At 44.3% G+C, this 12,500-nt stretch overlaps 4 protein-coding genes across 5 annotated transcripts in view; 1 reads left to right on the top strand and 3 right to left on the bottom strand.

Moving 5' to 3' along the window:
* Positions 1–49, top strand: part of gpha2 (glycoprotein hormone subunit alpha 2) — an 8,164-nt gene extending 8,115 nt beyond the window's left edge. For both annotated transcript variants that reach the window (XM_029745594.1, XM_029745595.1), the window contains one exon: positions 1–49. This exon is cut by the window's left edge and continues 1,033 nt beyond it. The gene's annotated coding sequence lies outside the window, so the exon portion shown is untranslated.
* A 372-nt stretch (positions 50–421) lies between these two features.
* Positions 422–2,792, bottom strand: LOC115184999 (glycoprotein hormone beta-5-like). Its single transcript, XM_029745592.1, has 3 exons — positions 2,419–2,792; positions 1,165–1,354; positions 422–738 (listed from the first exon to the last, which is right to left on the bottom strand). Exons 2-3 carry the CDS (start codon positions 1,351–1,353, stop codon positions 550–552), a joined length of 378 nt encoding a protein of 125 aa, XP_029601452.1. The 5' UTR covers position 1,354; positions 2,419–2,792; the 3' UTR covers positions 422–549.
* Positions 2,793–6,895: 4,103 nt separating this feature from the next.
* Positions 6,896–8,027, bottom strand: LOC115184993 (vegetative cell wall protein gp1-like). The gene is made up of 2 exons (XM_029745584.1): positions 7,998–8,027; positions 6,896–7,888 (listed from the first exon to the last, which is right to left on the bottom strand). The coding sequence occupies exons 1-2, from the start codon at positions 8,025–8,027 to the stop codon at positions 6,896–6,898; spliced, it is 1,023 nt and encodes a 340-aa protein (XP_029601444.1).
* Positions 8,028–10,061: 2,034 nt separating this feature from the next.
* ppp2r5b (protein phosphatase 2, regulatory subunit B', beta) lies at positions 10,062–12,188 on the bottom strand. Its single transcript, XM_029745593.1, has 4 exons — positions 12,042–12,188; positions 11,149–11,276; positions 10,605–10,706; positions 10,062–10,386 (listed from the first exon to the last, which is right to left on the bottom strand). The coding sequence occupies exons 1-4, from the start codon at positions 12,156–12,158 to the stop codon at positions 10,182–10,184; spliced, it is 552 nt and encodes a 183-aa protein (XP_029601453.1). The 5' UTR covers positions 12,159–12,188; the 3' UTR covers positions 10,062–10,181.
* Positions 12,189–12,500: the final 312 nt, after the last annotated feature.

Genomic DNA, 12,500 nt, shown 5'->3' with positions numbered 1-12,500 from the left:
AAAACTGGGTGATTCGACATATTACAGTGGAATAAAGCATTTTATAAAACTGGGTGATTCGACATATTACAGTGGAATAAAGCATTTTATAAAACTGGGTGATTCGACATATTACAGTGGTATACAGCATTTTATAAAACTGGGTGATTCGACATATTACAGTGGTATAAAGCATTTTATAAAACTGGGTGATTCGACATATTACAGTGGTATACAGCATTTTATAAAACTGGGTGATTCGAGCCCTGAATGCTGACTGGCTGACAGCTGTGGTATATCAGACCGTATAACACAGGTATGACAAAATATGTATTTTTACTGCTCTAATTACGTTGCTAAGAAGTTTATAATAGCAATAAGGCACCTCAGTGGTTTGTGGTATATGGCCAAAATACCACGGCTAAGGTCTGTGTCCAGGCACTCCTCGATGCGTCGTACATAAGAACAGCCCTTGGCCGTGGTATATTGGCCGTACCCCACAACCCCCCTCGGGCCTCATTGCTTAAATCAACCCCTCTTGGTCTTTTCACACACACACAGAAGTCCGTATCAGAACGTCTCACACTCCGTATCCTGTGTGGAACAGACGGTGCAGTGGCACTGCAGGGCGAGGGGGTAGTGGTAGAGCGGGGAGACGTGGGGCTGGCAGCCTGGCAGACGGACCATCAGGTAGCGAGTACGACCGTAGGAACACACACGGTGATGCCGCTGGACGTACGGGGGCTCTGGGAGCGGCTTCTGTTAGCGACAGGAACAACATTATTTATTAGCCCTGCCAGCAGTACTGCACTGTTGTACTTTCAAATATGGATTTATAAATGTGGCGTGTGTCCAGGTGTGTGTCTAGACGGTAAGACATGAGAGGAACAAGAGATTGTTGGACAAGCGTGTGTGTGGTGTGTGTGTGTGTGTGTGTGTGTGTGTGTGTGTGTGTGTGTGTGTGTGTGTGTGTGTGTGTGTGTGTGTGTGTGTGTGTGTGTGTGTGTGTGTGTGTGTGTGTGTGTGTGTGTGTGTGTGTGTGTGTGTGTGTGTGTGTGTGTGTGTGTGTGTGTGTGTGAGGTGTGTGTGTGTGTGTGTGCGTGTGCGTGTGCGTGTGTGTGTGTGTGTGTGAGGTGTGTGTGTGTGTGTGTATGTGTGTGTGTGTGTGTTGTCGTGGTTACCTACCTCCCAGGTATGGCAGCGGCCCCAGCAGGCCTCGGTGTCGATGCGGAGGTTCCTGCATCCCGGCTTCTGGGCCACGAAGGAAAAATCCCTCACCGCACAGCCACGGAAATCACCGTGCAGCGGGGTCGTCACGGCAACGCACAGGAGGAGAGAGAGAATAGACAGAGGGAGGGAGCTGTACGGCAACATCCTGAGAGGGAGGGAGGGAGGGAGGGAGGGATGGGAGGGAGGGAGGGAGGGAGAGATGGGAGGGAGGGAGGGAGAGATGGGAGGGAGGGAGGGAGGGAGGGAGGGAGAGATGGGAGGGAGGGAGGGAGGGAGGGAGGGAGGGAGGGAGGGAGGGAGAGATGGGAGGGAGGGAGGGAGAGATGGGAGGGAGGGAGGGAGAGATGGGAGGGAGGGAGGGAGGGAGGGAGGGAGGAGAATGGTCTGAGGTAAACTTTAAACTCATGCATTACATCTGGTCTACTCAATAGGGACAAACACAGTTTTAAAATCATTATGGGAAACTTAAACATAAATGACTCTCAGTTCAATCATGCAACATATGACAGAGAGAGTCTCCTGTACTGTATTCCTCCCCCTAGCGTCCGTTGTGATTACTACATGGTTAACGGACCCAGACAGGTCGGCTGAGCTGCGCAATAACCGGGTAGAGTTGGTGCGATAAAACGGTTTATCACGTTTGCCTGCTGTATGATAACGGTCAAATAGTTACAAAAGTCCCATTGGGTCTTTATAAAACTAATGGAACTATATTCATGCTTTTTTTCACAAACGGATTTTATATTATATATATTTATTTTTATTTAACCTTTATTTAACTAGGCAAGTCCGTTAAGAACAAATTCCTATTTACAATGACGGCCAAACCCTAAACCGGACGACGCTGGGCCAAATGTGCGCCGCCCTATGGGACTCCCAATCACGGCAGGTTGTGATACAGCCTGGATCTATATATATATATATATATATATATATATATATATATATATATATATATATATATATATATATATATTATATATATATATATACTACTTAAATATATATATTCACCTTCATTTAACCAGGAAGGCCAGTTGAAAACAAGTTCTCATTTACAACTGCGACTTGGCAGTTGTAATAACTTGTATATACAGATGCATTCTCAGAATAAGGCTACATATATTCCTCCATTTCTACTGGTTGATATCGTGATCATATCAAAAGCATCAAATGTCTGTTTTGTTCACATATTAAATAAACATTTACCTTAAAACTGTCCTGTTTGTTGAGTGGACGCTCGCGTTGCCAAGAAACTACATCGTTGTGATGCGCCGTGTCCGTTGATTACAAAAGAAAAAGCCAGAGAGAAAACTATTTTAAAGAAGGAACAAATTAAACATTTCACCAAATATTGTAAACACAAAGATAACCACCCATAACGAAAGTAGCCTTTACAAACCTGTTAGACACCGTTGTATTGGTTGGTGTTCTTCACTGGACAGTCCGAATGTTCTGTCTCTCTCTCTCTCTCTCTCTCTCTCTCTCTGTCTGAACTGAACCAATTTCTTATTGTTGTTTTTACTCCGATTAAATTGGATGGACAGTCTGACATCATAGTAATTATAATGAAATGCCATTAGACTTGGAGACTCCCTGGAAAACGGACTGTCGATGATTGTCCATATTATCTTAACCCCAGTGTGTGTGTGTGTGTGTGTGTGGTGTTAACATCTGGTAAGAACATTTTTACTATAGCTAATCTCTCTCTCTCGCACTCTCACACACACTCTCACACACACACACACACACACACACACACACACACACACACACACACACACACACACACACACACACACACACACACACACACACACACACACACACACCCACACCACACACACACACACACACACACACACACACACACACACGGAGAGCGATCATGAGGAGAGAGGAGAGAGAGATCGTGAGGGGAGAGAGATCATGAGGAGAGAGAGAGAGGGAGAGAGAGAGAGAGATCATGAGGAGAGAGATCGTGAGGGGAGAGAGAGGGAGAGAGAGAGAGATCATGAGGAGAGAGAGCGGGGGAGAGAAGGGGAGAGAGAGATCATGAGGAGAGAAAGGGGGGAGAGAGAGAGGGAGAGAGAGATCATGAGGAGAGAGCGAAAGAGAGAGGGTATGTATTGTACTCACATCCAGTATTGTAATTTATATTACCTTTAAAAACCAATAGAGCGTTAAAAAAGGACACACACTCCTCCGTTTGTTTTGTCAAAGTGAAGTTCATTCAGCACATCATCTCCTCACTACAGGCCCAGTTTGACTGGACTGTACATTCATCTCTCCAGCTGTTGGTCATCCTCATTGGTTTCTATGTTTCTGAGCAACATTTAGCCTGCAGACCAAACCAGGAGAACAGTGCAATTCTAGTTTAGTGATGCTACGTACACGTACATATTCAACCCCATTATTAATGCCGTTCTATAATTCTACTGACTGACGGGACGGAAGGAGGGATGACGAGTCTTCTCTCCTCTGATAAACTGGGTTCCGACTCCAGAATATAAATAAACTGGTTATAGAGCAGAATAGTGGGAGGGATGATTCATCTCCCAGAAAACTGACTGACAAATGGGGGAATTGTGGGTAACTAGCAAAAATCAGGAAGTGAAGTTTTAACGAATAATGAGGTTTGTTTATTTTCTAGGATTTTCTAGTTTTGTTTCAATGAAAAACCGTGTGAAGAGTGTTGAAGGCTGCTGGTTTGGTTGTCTCGGTAACAAGATGCCAGCTGAACCTCCCGATTCACAATCAATCAAACGTGTTACATTCTGATTCAAACCCTGTTCCTATACACATCTCCTGTCACTGTTACACTCGTACAATCACACACACACACGCACGCACGCACGCACACGCACGCACGCACACACACACACACACTAACTTCTAATCTTTGCCAACTTCCTGCAATAAGGTCACAATTCCAGAGATCGAATAAAGAATATCATAAATGTCAGATATCAACCAAATCAACATACAAAAAACATAACAACAATATAAAAACGAATTGTAAATCATTTCATCAAATGAGTGAATCATAATACACAGACGTACAGTAAGACAGTGTGATATTAAGGACAAAATTCAAGGTGGTAGACATGCGGTTACATCCCAAATGTCACCCTATTCCCTATATAGCGCACTACTTTTGACCAGACCCCTATAGGTCCTGGTCATAAGTAGTGCACTACACAGGGAATAGGGTGTAATTTGGGATACAACCCTAAGGAGGGGTCACAGAAACACCCCCTCCGTATCGTACCCCCCTACACACATTATCCCAAACAAATGTGAATATTGCTAAAAGAACATGTCGTATTCTGACTCTCAATCAATCAACCAACCAATTAACAAATCAATTAACCAACCAATTAACAAATAAATCAACCAACCAATTAACAAATAAATCAACCAACCAATTAACAAATCAATTCTCCAAACAATTAACAAATCAATCAACCAACAAATTAAAAAAATCAATTAACCAACCAATTAAAAAAATTAATTAACCAACCAATTAATCAACCAATTAATCAGTCAATTATAAACAGACAATAATAATGACAGAACAGTTTTAATCTAGCAGGGGTCAGGGGTCGCAGCATCTCAGCAGCATAAGGGTCATCACAAATCAAACACCGTCTGAATCCCAAATGGCACCCTATTCCCTATGGGCTAACCCTATCTATGGGCCCTGGTCAAAAGTACTGCACTACGTAGTGAATAGGTTGTGATTTGGGCCGTGCTCTAGTTTTGCTTTGGGAGTGCTACACTAAAGTCTCCAACCAGCACTATAATAATATGGTTATAATATGGTTATAATATGGTCATATTATGGTCATAATATGGTCACAATATGTCATAATATGTCATATGGTCATAATATGGTCATAATATGGTCATAATATGGTTATAATATGGTCATAATATGGTTATAATATGGTCATAACATGGTCATAATATGGTCATAATATGGTCATAACATGGTCATAACATGGTCATAATATGGTTATAATATGGTCATAACATGGTCATAACATGGTCATAACATGGTCATAATATGGTCATAATATGGTCATAACATGGTCATAATATGGTCATAATATGGTTATAATATGGTCATAATATGGTCATAACATGGTCATACTATGGTCATAATATGTCATAAGGTCATAATATGGTCATAATATGGTCATAATATATCATATGGTCATAATATGGTTATAATATGGTCATAATATGGTCATAACATGGTCATAATATGGTCATAATATGGTTATAATATGGTCATAACATGGTCATAACATGGTCATAACATGGTCATAATATGGTCATAACATGGTCATAATATGGTCATAATATGGTTATAATATGGTCATAATATGGTCATAACATGGTCATACTATGGTCATAATATGTCATAAGGTCATAATATGGTCATAATATGGTCATAATATGTCATATGGTCATAATATGGTTATAATATGGTCATAATATGTCATATGGTCATAATATGTCATAATATGGTCATAATATGTCATAATATGGTTATAATATGGTCATAACATGGTTATAATATGGTCATAATATGTCATATGGTCATAATATGGTCATAATATATCATATGGTCATAATATGGTCATAATATGGTCATAATATGGTCATAATATGGTCATAACATGGTTATAATATGGTCATAATATGGTAATATTCAGACATATAAAAACATCAGCAGTTGAGAAGAATACAAGAAGGAACAATATTATTTTAACTTCATCATCGTCATCATCATTCCTCTTCATCTTTTGGGACAGTAAAAAGTCCCTGTCGCAGAACTGGGAAGATGGTTCCAGATCGAAACCTTGACAGCTAGAACCAGTACCAGTGGGTCTCAGTGTGTGTGTGTGTGTGTGTGTGTGTGTGTGTGTGTGTGTGTGTGTGTGTGTGTGTGTGTGTGTGTGTGTGTGTGTGTGAGAGAGAGAGAGAGAAAGAAAGAGAGAGGGAGAGAAAGAGAGAGAAAGAGAGAGTGAGACAGAGAGAGAGGGAGAAAATATGTTTAGTGTGTGTGGTATTGTAGTGTTAAGAGTGTGTATGGTATGAGAGTGTGTATGAGTGTGTATGAGAGTGTGTATGAGTGTGTATGAGTGTGTATGAGAGTGTGTATGAGAGTGTGTATGAGTGTGTATGAGTGTGTATGAGAGTGTGTATGAGAGTGTGTATGAGAGTGTGTATGAGAGTGTGTATGAGAGTGTGTATGAGTGTGTATGAGAGTGTGTATGAGAGTGTGTATGAGAGTGTGTATGGTATGAGAGTGTGTATGAGAGTGTGTATGAGAGTGTGTATGAGAGTGTGTATGCCATAAAACTTTTTTCTAAGGTTAATGAAAACTTACTTAGAAACGGGACCGGTGGAATAACACCTGGAATGTTGACTTAGGATCCCCAGCGGCAGTCAGATAAAACATTAAACGTGGTTTCATCTGTCTGGTTGTTTCAAGGGCAGTGTTCTCAGGCTATTGTTACAACTGGATCATTTGAGGGGTGGCGCATCACCAAACAAAGTCATTGGTAACATTTTACTTGGCCTATGAGAACCATTAGCACCGGGCCAATCTGATTACAGTGCATTTCCACACAACACGTTTTGGGCGATGAAACAACAGAGCCTCATTCACTTTTCAACGGAAGGAAAACAGGAGTAGTAGGCGAGGGGAAGTAGGCGAGGGGAAGTGGGCGAGGGGAAGTGGGCGAGGGGTAGTGGGCGAGGTGAAGTGGGCGAGGGGAAGTGGGCGAGGTGAAATGGGCGAGGTGAAGTGGGCGAGGGGAAGTGGGCGAGGGGAAGTGGGCGAGGTGAAATGGGCGAGGGGAAGTGGGCGAGGTGAAGTGGGCGAGGGGAAGTGGGCGAGGTGAAATGGGCGAGGGGAAGTGGGCGAGGGGAAGTGGGCGAGGGGAAGTGGGCGAGGGGAAGTGGGCGAGGTGAAGTGGGCGAGGGGAAGTGGGCGAGGGGAAGTGGGCGAGGTGAAGTGGGCGAGGGGAAGTGGGCGAGGGGAAGTGGGCGAGGGGAAGTGGGCGAGGTGAAGTGGGCGAGGGGAAGCGGGCGAGGGGAAGCGGGCGAGGGGAAGCGGGCGAGGGGAAGCGGGCGAGGGGAAGCGGGCGAGGGGAAGTGGGCGAGGGGAAGCGGGCGAGGGGAAGTGGGCGAGGTGAAGTGGGCGAGGGGAAGTGGGCGAGGTGAAGTGGGCGAGGTGAAGTGGGCGAGGGGAAGTGGGCGAGGTGAAGTGGGCGAGGTGAAGTGGGCGAGGGGAAGTGGGCGAGGGGAAGTGGGCGAGGTGAAGTGGGCGAGGGGAAGTGGGCGAGGGGAAGTGGGCGAGGGGAAGTGGGCGAGGTGAAGTGGGCGAGGGGAAGTGGGCGAGGGGAAGCGGGCGTGGGGAAGTGGGCGAGGGGAAGCGGGCGTGGGGAAGTGGGCGAGGGGAAGCGGGCGAGGGGAAGCGGGCGAGGGGAAGCGGGCGTGGGGAAGTGGGCGAGGGGAAGCGGGCGAGGGGAAGCGGGCGAGGGGAGGCGGGCGAGGTGAAATGGGCGAGGGGAAGCGGGCGAGGGGAAGTGGGCGAGGGGAAGCGGGCGAGGGGAAGCGGGCGAGGGGAAGCGGGCGAGGGGAAGCGGGCGGGGAAAGGGAACTGAACAGGGTGGGACTAAAGTTGGGTAACGCTCAACTTTATGCAAATCCTCAGAGATATCGCGACGCAAGTGACCAATCGAAAGCTCACATAGCTTCCAACCCGTTACTGAATTGGCTGACAATGGCTGTTGATACATAGCACTACCTAGCTTGCTTGCTAGCTTGTTAGCACCCACATGAGGGCAGGGCTAGCGTGGATAGGTGTGAATGCTCTGTTAGCTGTACCATATAAACAAACGGAGCATGGATGGCTTTGTGTCCGTGGTTGCACCTTAATTAACGACAGAAAAAAATAAAAACGGATGTCTGTTAAAAAATAAACACCTATTTTACCGTAGATACATTTGTTTTCTTATAGTGCGTGAATTCGCGGGAAACACTTAAAGGGGTACACACAAATTAATCGTCATGAGTAAGGAACTATGAAAATAGTTAACAAACAAAAAAACAATTTAATCTATAATAAACGTTTGTCACAGGAAATAGATGATTTTGCTGTATGGGTCAGATGAGATGGAGGTCATTACCAATATACAAATAAATAGAAGATTGTAAGGGCAGAATCAAGGTGTGCCTCAGTTAAAAAAATGTTGGGAACCACTTGTGTACAGGGCTGCTTGTGTAATTCAGTCTGTGTATTCAGGCTGTGTATTCAGTCTATGTATTCAGTGTGTGTATTCAGGCTGTGTATTCAGTCTATGTATTCAGGCTGTGTATTCAGGCTGTGTATTCAGTCTGTGTATTCGGTCTGTGTATTCAGTGTGTGTATTCAGGCAGTGTATTCAGTCTGTGTATTCAGTCTATGTATTCAGTCTGTGTATTCAGTATGTTGATTCAGTCTGTGTATTCAGTCTGTGTATTCAGTCTATGTATTCAGTATGTGTATTCAGTCAATGTATTCAGGCTGTGTATTCAGTCTATGTATTCAGTCTGTGTATTCAGTCTATGTATTCAGTCTGTGTATTCAGTCTGTGTATTCAGTCTATGTATTCAGTCTATGTATTCAGTAAGTCTATTCAGTCTATGTATTCAGTCTGTGTATTCAGTCTATGTTTTCAGTCTATGTATTCAGTCTGTGTATTCAGTCTGTGTATTCAGTCTGTGTATTCAGTCTATGTATTCAGTCTGTGTAATTCAGTCTATGTATTCAGTCTGTGTATTCAGTCTGTGTATTCAGTCTGTGTATTCAGTCTATGTATTCAGTCTATGTATTCAATGTGTGTATTCAGTCTATGTATTCAGTCTGTGTATTCAGTCTATGTATTCAGTATGTGTATTCAGTTTATGTATTCAGTCTATGTATTCAATGTGTGTATTCAGTCTATGTATTCAGTCTGTATTCAGTCTATGTATTCAGTGTGTGTATTCAGTGTGTGTATTCAGTCTGTGTATTCAGTCTGTTTATTCAGTCTATGTATTCAGTATGTGTATTCAGTCTGTTGATTCAGTCTGTGTATTCAGTCTGTGTATATTCAGTCTGTGTATTCAGTCTATGTATTCAGTCTATGCATTCAGTATGTTGATTCAGTCTGTGTATTCAGTGTGTGTATTCAGTCTGTGTATTCAGTCTGTTTATTCAGTCTATGTATTCAGTCTGTGTACTCAGTCTGTTGATTCAGTCTATGTATTCAGTCTATGTATTCAGTCTATGTATTCAGTATGTGTATTCAGTCTATGTATTCAGTCTATGTATTCAATGTGTGTATTCAGTAAATGTATTCAGTCTGTGTATATTCAGTCTGTGTATTCAGTCTATGTATTCAGTCTGTGCATTCAGTCTGTGTATTCTGTGTGTGTGTTCAGTGTGTGTGTTCAGTCTGTGTATTCAGTCTGTGTATTCAGTCTGTGTATTCAGTATGTTGATTCAGTCTGTGTATTCAGTCTGTGTATTCAGTCTATGTATTCAGTGTGTGTAATCAGGCTATGTATTCAGGCTGTGTATTCAGTCTGTGTATTCAGTCTATGTATTCAGTATGGGTATTCAGTCTATGTATTCAGTCTGTGTATTCAGTCTGTGTATTCAGGCTGTGTATTCAGTGTGTGTTTGTGAGTCGATTCATATTTTGTATTTATGAACGCTTTGCATGAGTGTGTGTATACAGTATACGTTATGCCTGTGTGTGTGTGTGTGTGTGTGTGTGTGTGTGTGTGTGTGTGTGTGTGTGTGTGTGTGTGTGTGTGTGTGTGTGTGTGTGTGTGTGTGTGTGTGTGTGTGTGTGTGTGTGTGTGTGTACTAACTGTCTCAGTATGTTCTGTACTCTGTGGCTCTGGTACTGATTCTCTGTCTGGCTCTAGGTGGTGGAGGAAGGTCCACTGGCCTTGAGGTCTGGCTGCTTAGGGAGTGCCGTCTGTGGGGAGGAGGGCTGAGGAGGCTCCCCTCTTTCCTGGAGGTTCTTCTGATTACGACTGGTCTCCCCCAGGGTCAGCAGCCTCCTCTCCTTCTGCTCCTCCAACCCCCGCCACAGCTCTGCACGCTCACGCTCCCTCTTCAACTCCCTGGGACACAGAGAGCGAGAGACGGAGAGAACGAGAGATAGAGAGAGAGATAAAGAGAGAGATAGAGAGATAGAGGGGGAGAACGAGAGAGTGAGAGAAAGAGATAAAGAGAAAGAGAACAAGAGAGAGAGAGAGAGAGGGGGGGAGAGAGAAAAAGTGTAAACATGCACTCGTATACACACACTAAAGGACACTATCACACACACACACACACTCACTTCTGTTTGTCCACTTTGTAAGAGGCAGTGAGGTCATCAAACAGCTTGCTGTTCATCTCCATAAAGGTCTTCAGAACATTGTAGATTAGAGAGACTATTGTCCTGCAGAGAGAGAGAGATGGAGGGAGATGGATGGATGGATGGAATTAGAGATATATGGAGAGGTAGGGGAGGGATGGAGGAAAAGTGAAGGACAGAAAGAGTGGAGGGTGGGGTTAGAGAAGTATATCTGTGGAGATCATGGAGGTCATACAGACTTAGAGATCAGGCATTATAGGTTAGAGATCAGGGGTCAGGGGTTAGAGATCAGGGGTCAGGGGTTGGGGTTAGGGGTCAGGGGTTAGAGATCAGGGGTCAGGGGTTAGAGATCAGGGGTTAGGGGTTAGGGGTCAGGGGTTAGAGATCAGGGATCAGGGGTTAGAGGTCAGGGATTAGAGATCAGGGGTTAGAGATCAGGGGCTAGAGGTCAGGGGTTAGAGATCAGGGGTTAGAGGTCAGGGGTTAGAGGTCAGGGGTTAGAGGTCAGGGGTTAGAGGTCACTCACTGGTTCCAGTGCTCCTTGGAGACTCTGTAGAGTGTAGTGAAGACCAGAGGTAGAATCACCTGACTGTTCTCCTCTATCAAAGACAGGATGTACTCATTGTTCCAGAAGTACAGAGCCCTCTCTGCTACCTACAACACAGAGAGGTTAAAGTTTAGAGGTTAGGGTTCAGAGCCCTCTCTGCTACCTACAACACAGAGAGGTTAAAGTTTAGAGGTTAGGGTTCAGAGTCCTCTCTGCTACCTACAACACAGAGAGGTTAAAGTTTAGAGGTTAGGGTTCAGAGCCCTCTCTGCTACCTACAACACAGAGAGGTTAAAGTTTAGAGGTTAGGGTTCAGAGCCCTCTCTGCTACCTACAACACAGAGAGGTTAAAGTTTAGAGGTTAGGGTTCAGAGCCCTCTCTGCTACCTACAACACAGAGAGGTTAAAGTTTAGAGGTTAGGGTTCAGAGTCCTCTCTGCTACCTACAACACAGAGAGGTTAAAGTTTAGAGGTTAGGGTTCAGAGTCCTCTCTGCTACCTACAACACAGAGAGGTTAAAGTTTAGAGGTTAGGGTTCAGAGCCCTCTCTGCTACCTACAACACAGAGAGGTTAAAGTTTAGAGGTTAGGGTTCAGAGTCCTCTCTTGGCAGTGCTGTATTTTACAGTCATGATAATAAAACATAATTGAATTGAGTACGAGAAAGAGAGGGGGGTATGAGATGGACATGGGCAGAGAGAGAGAGAGAGAGAGAGAGAGAGAGAGAGAGAGAGAGAAGGGTTGAAAGATGGAGAGGTGAGGAGTGATATCAGAGACTCTGAGTCAGTCAGTTATTAACCTGGAAGTGTGTGTGTGTGTGTGTGTGTGTGTGTGTGTGTGTGTGTGTGTGTGTGTGTGTGTGTGTGTGTGTACCTGGAAGTGTGGACTTGAGATGCAGGCAGTGATCTGTTTGAAGAGAGGCTCCTGAACACGGATAAACTGAGACGGCTCAATCACATCCAGTATCTCTTCTATCTCCCCTAGGAACATCACCTAGTACACACACACACACACACACACACACACACACACACACACACACACACACACACACACACACACACACACACACACAGGAGAAACACATGACCTTATACCAAAACAAACCTAAACAAAGACACACCTGAGTACACACACACACACACACACACACACACACAAATACACACACACACACACACACACACACACACACTCGACAGCCTTGGTTTCTCAAATGATTGCCTCGCCTGGTTTACCAACTACTTCTCTGATAGAGTTCAGTGTGTCAAATCGAGGGCCTGTTGTCTGGACCTCTGGCAGTCTCTATGGGGGTTCCACAGGGTTCAATTC

The sequence above is a fragment of the Salmo trutta genome, unplaced genomic scaffold, assembly GCF_901001165.1.
Source record: "Salmo trutta unplaced genomic scaffold, fSalTru1.1, whole genome shotgun sequence".
Taxonomy (NCBI): Eukaryota; Metazoa; Chordata; class Actinopteri; order Salmoniformes; family Salmonidae; genus Salmo; species Salmo trutta.
This window is presented reverse-complemented; position numbering and strand designations above follow the sequence as displayed.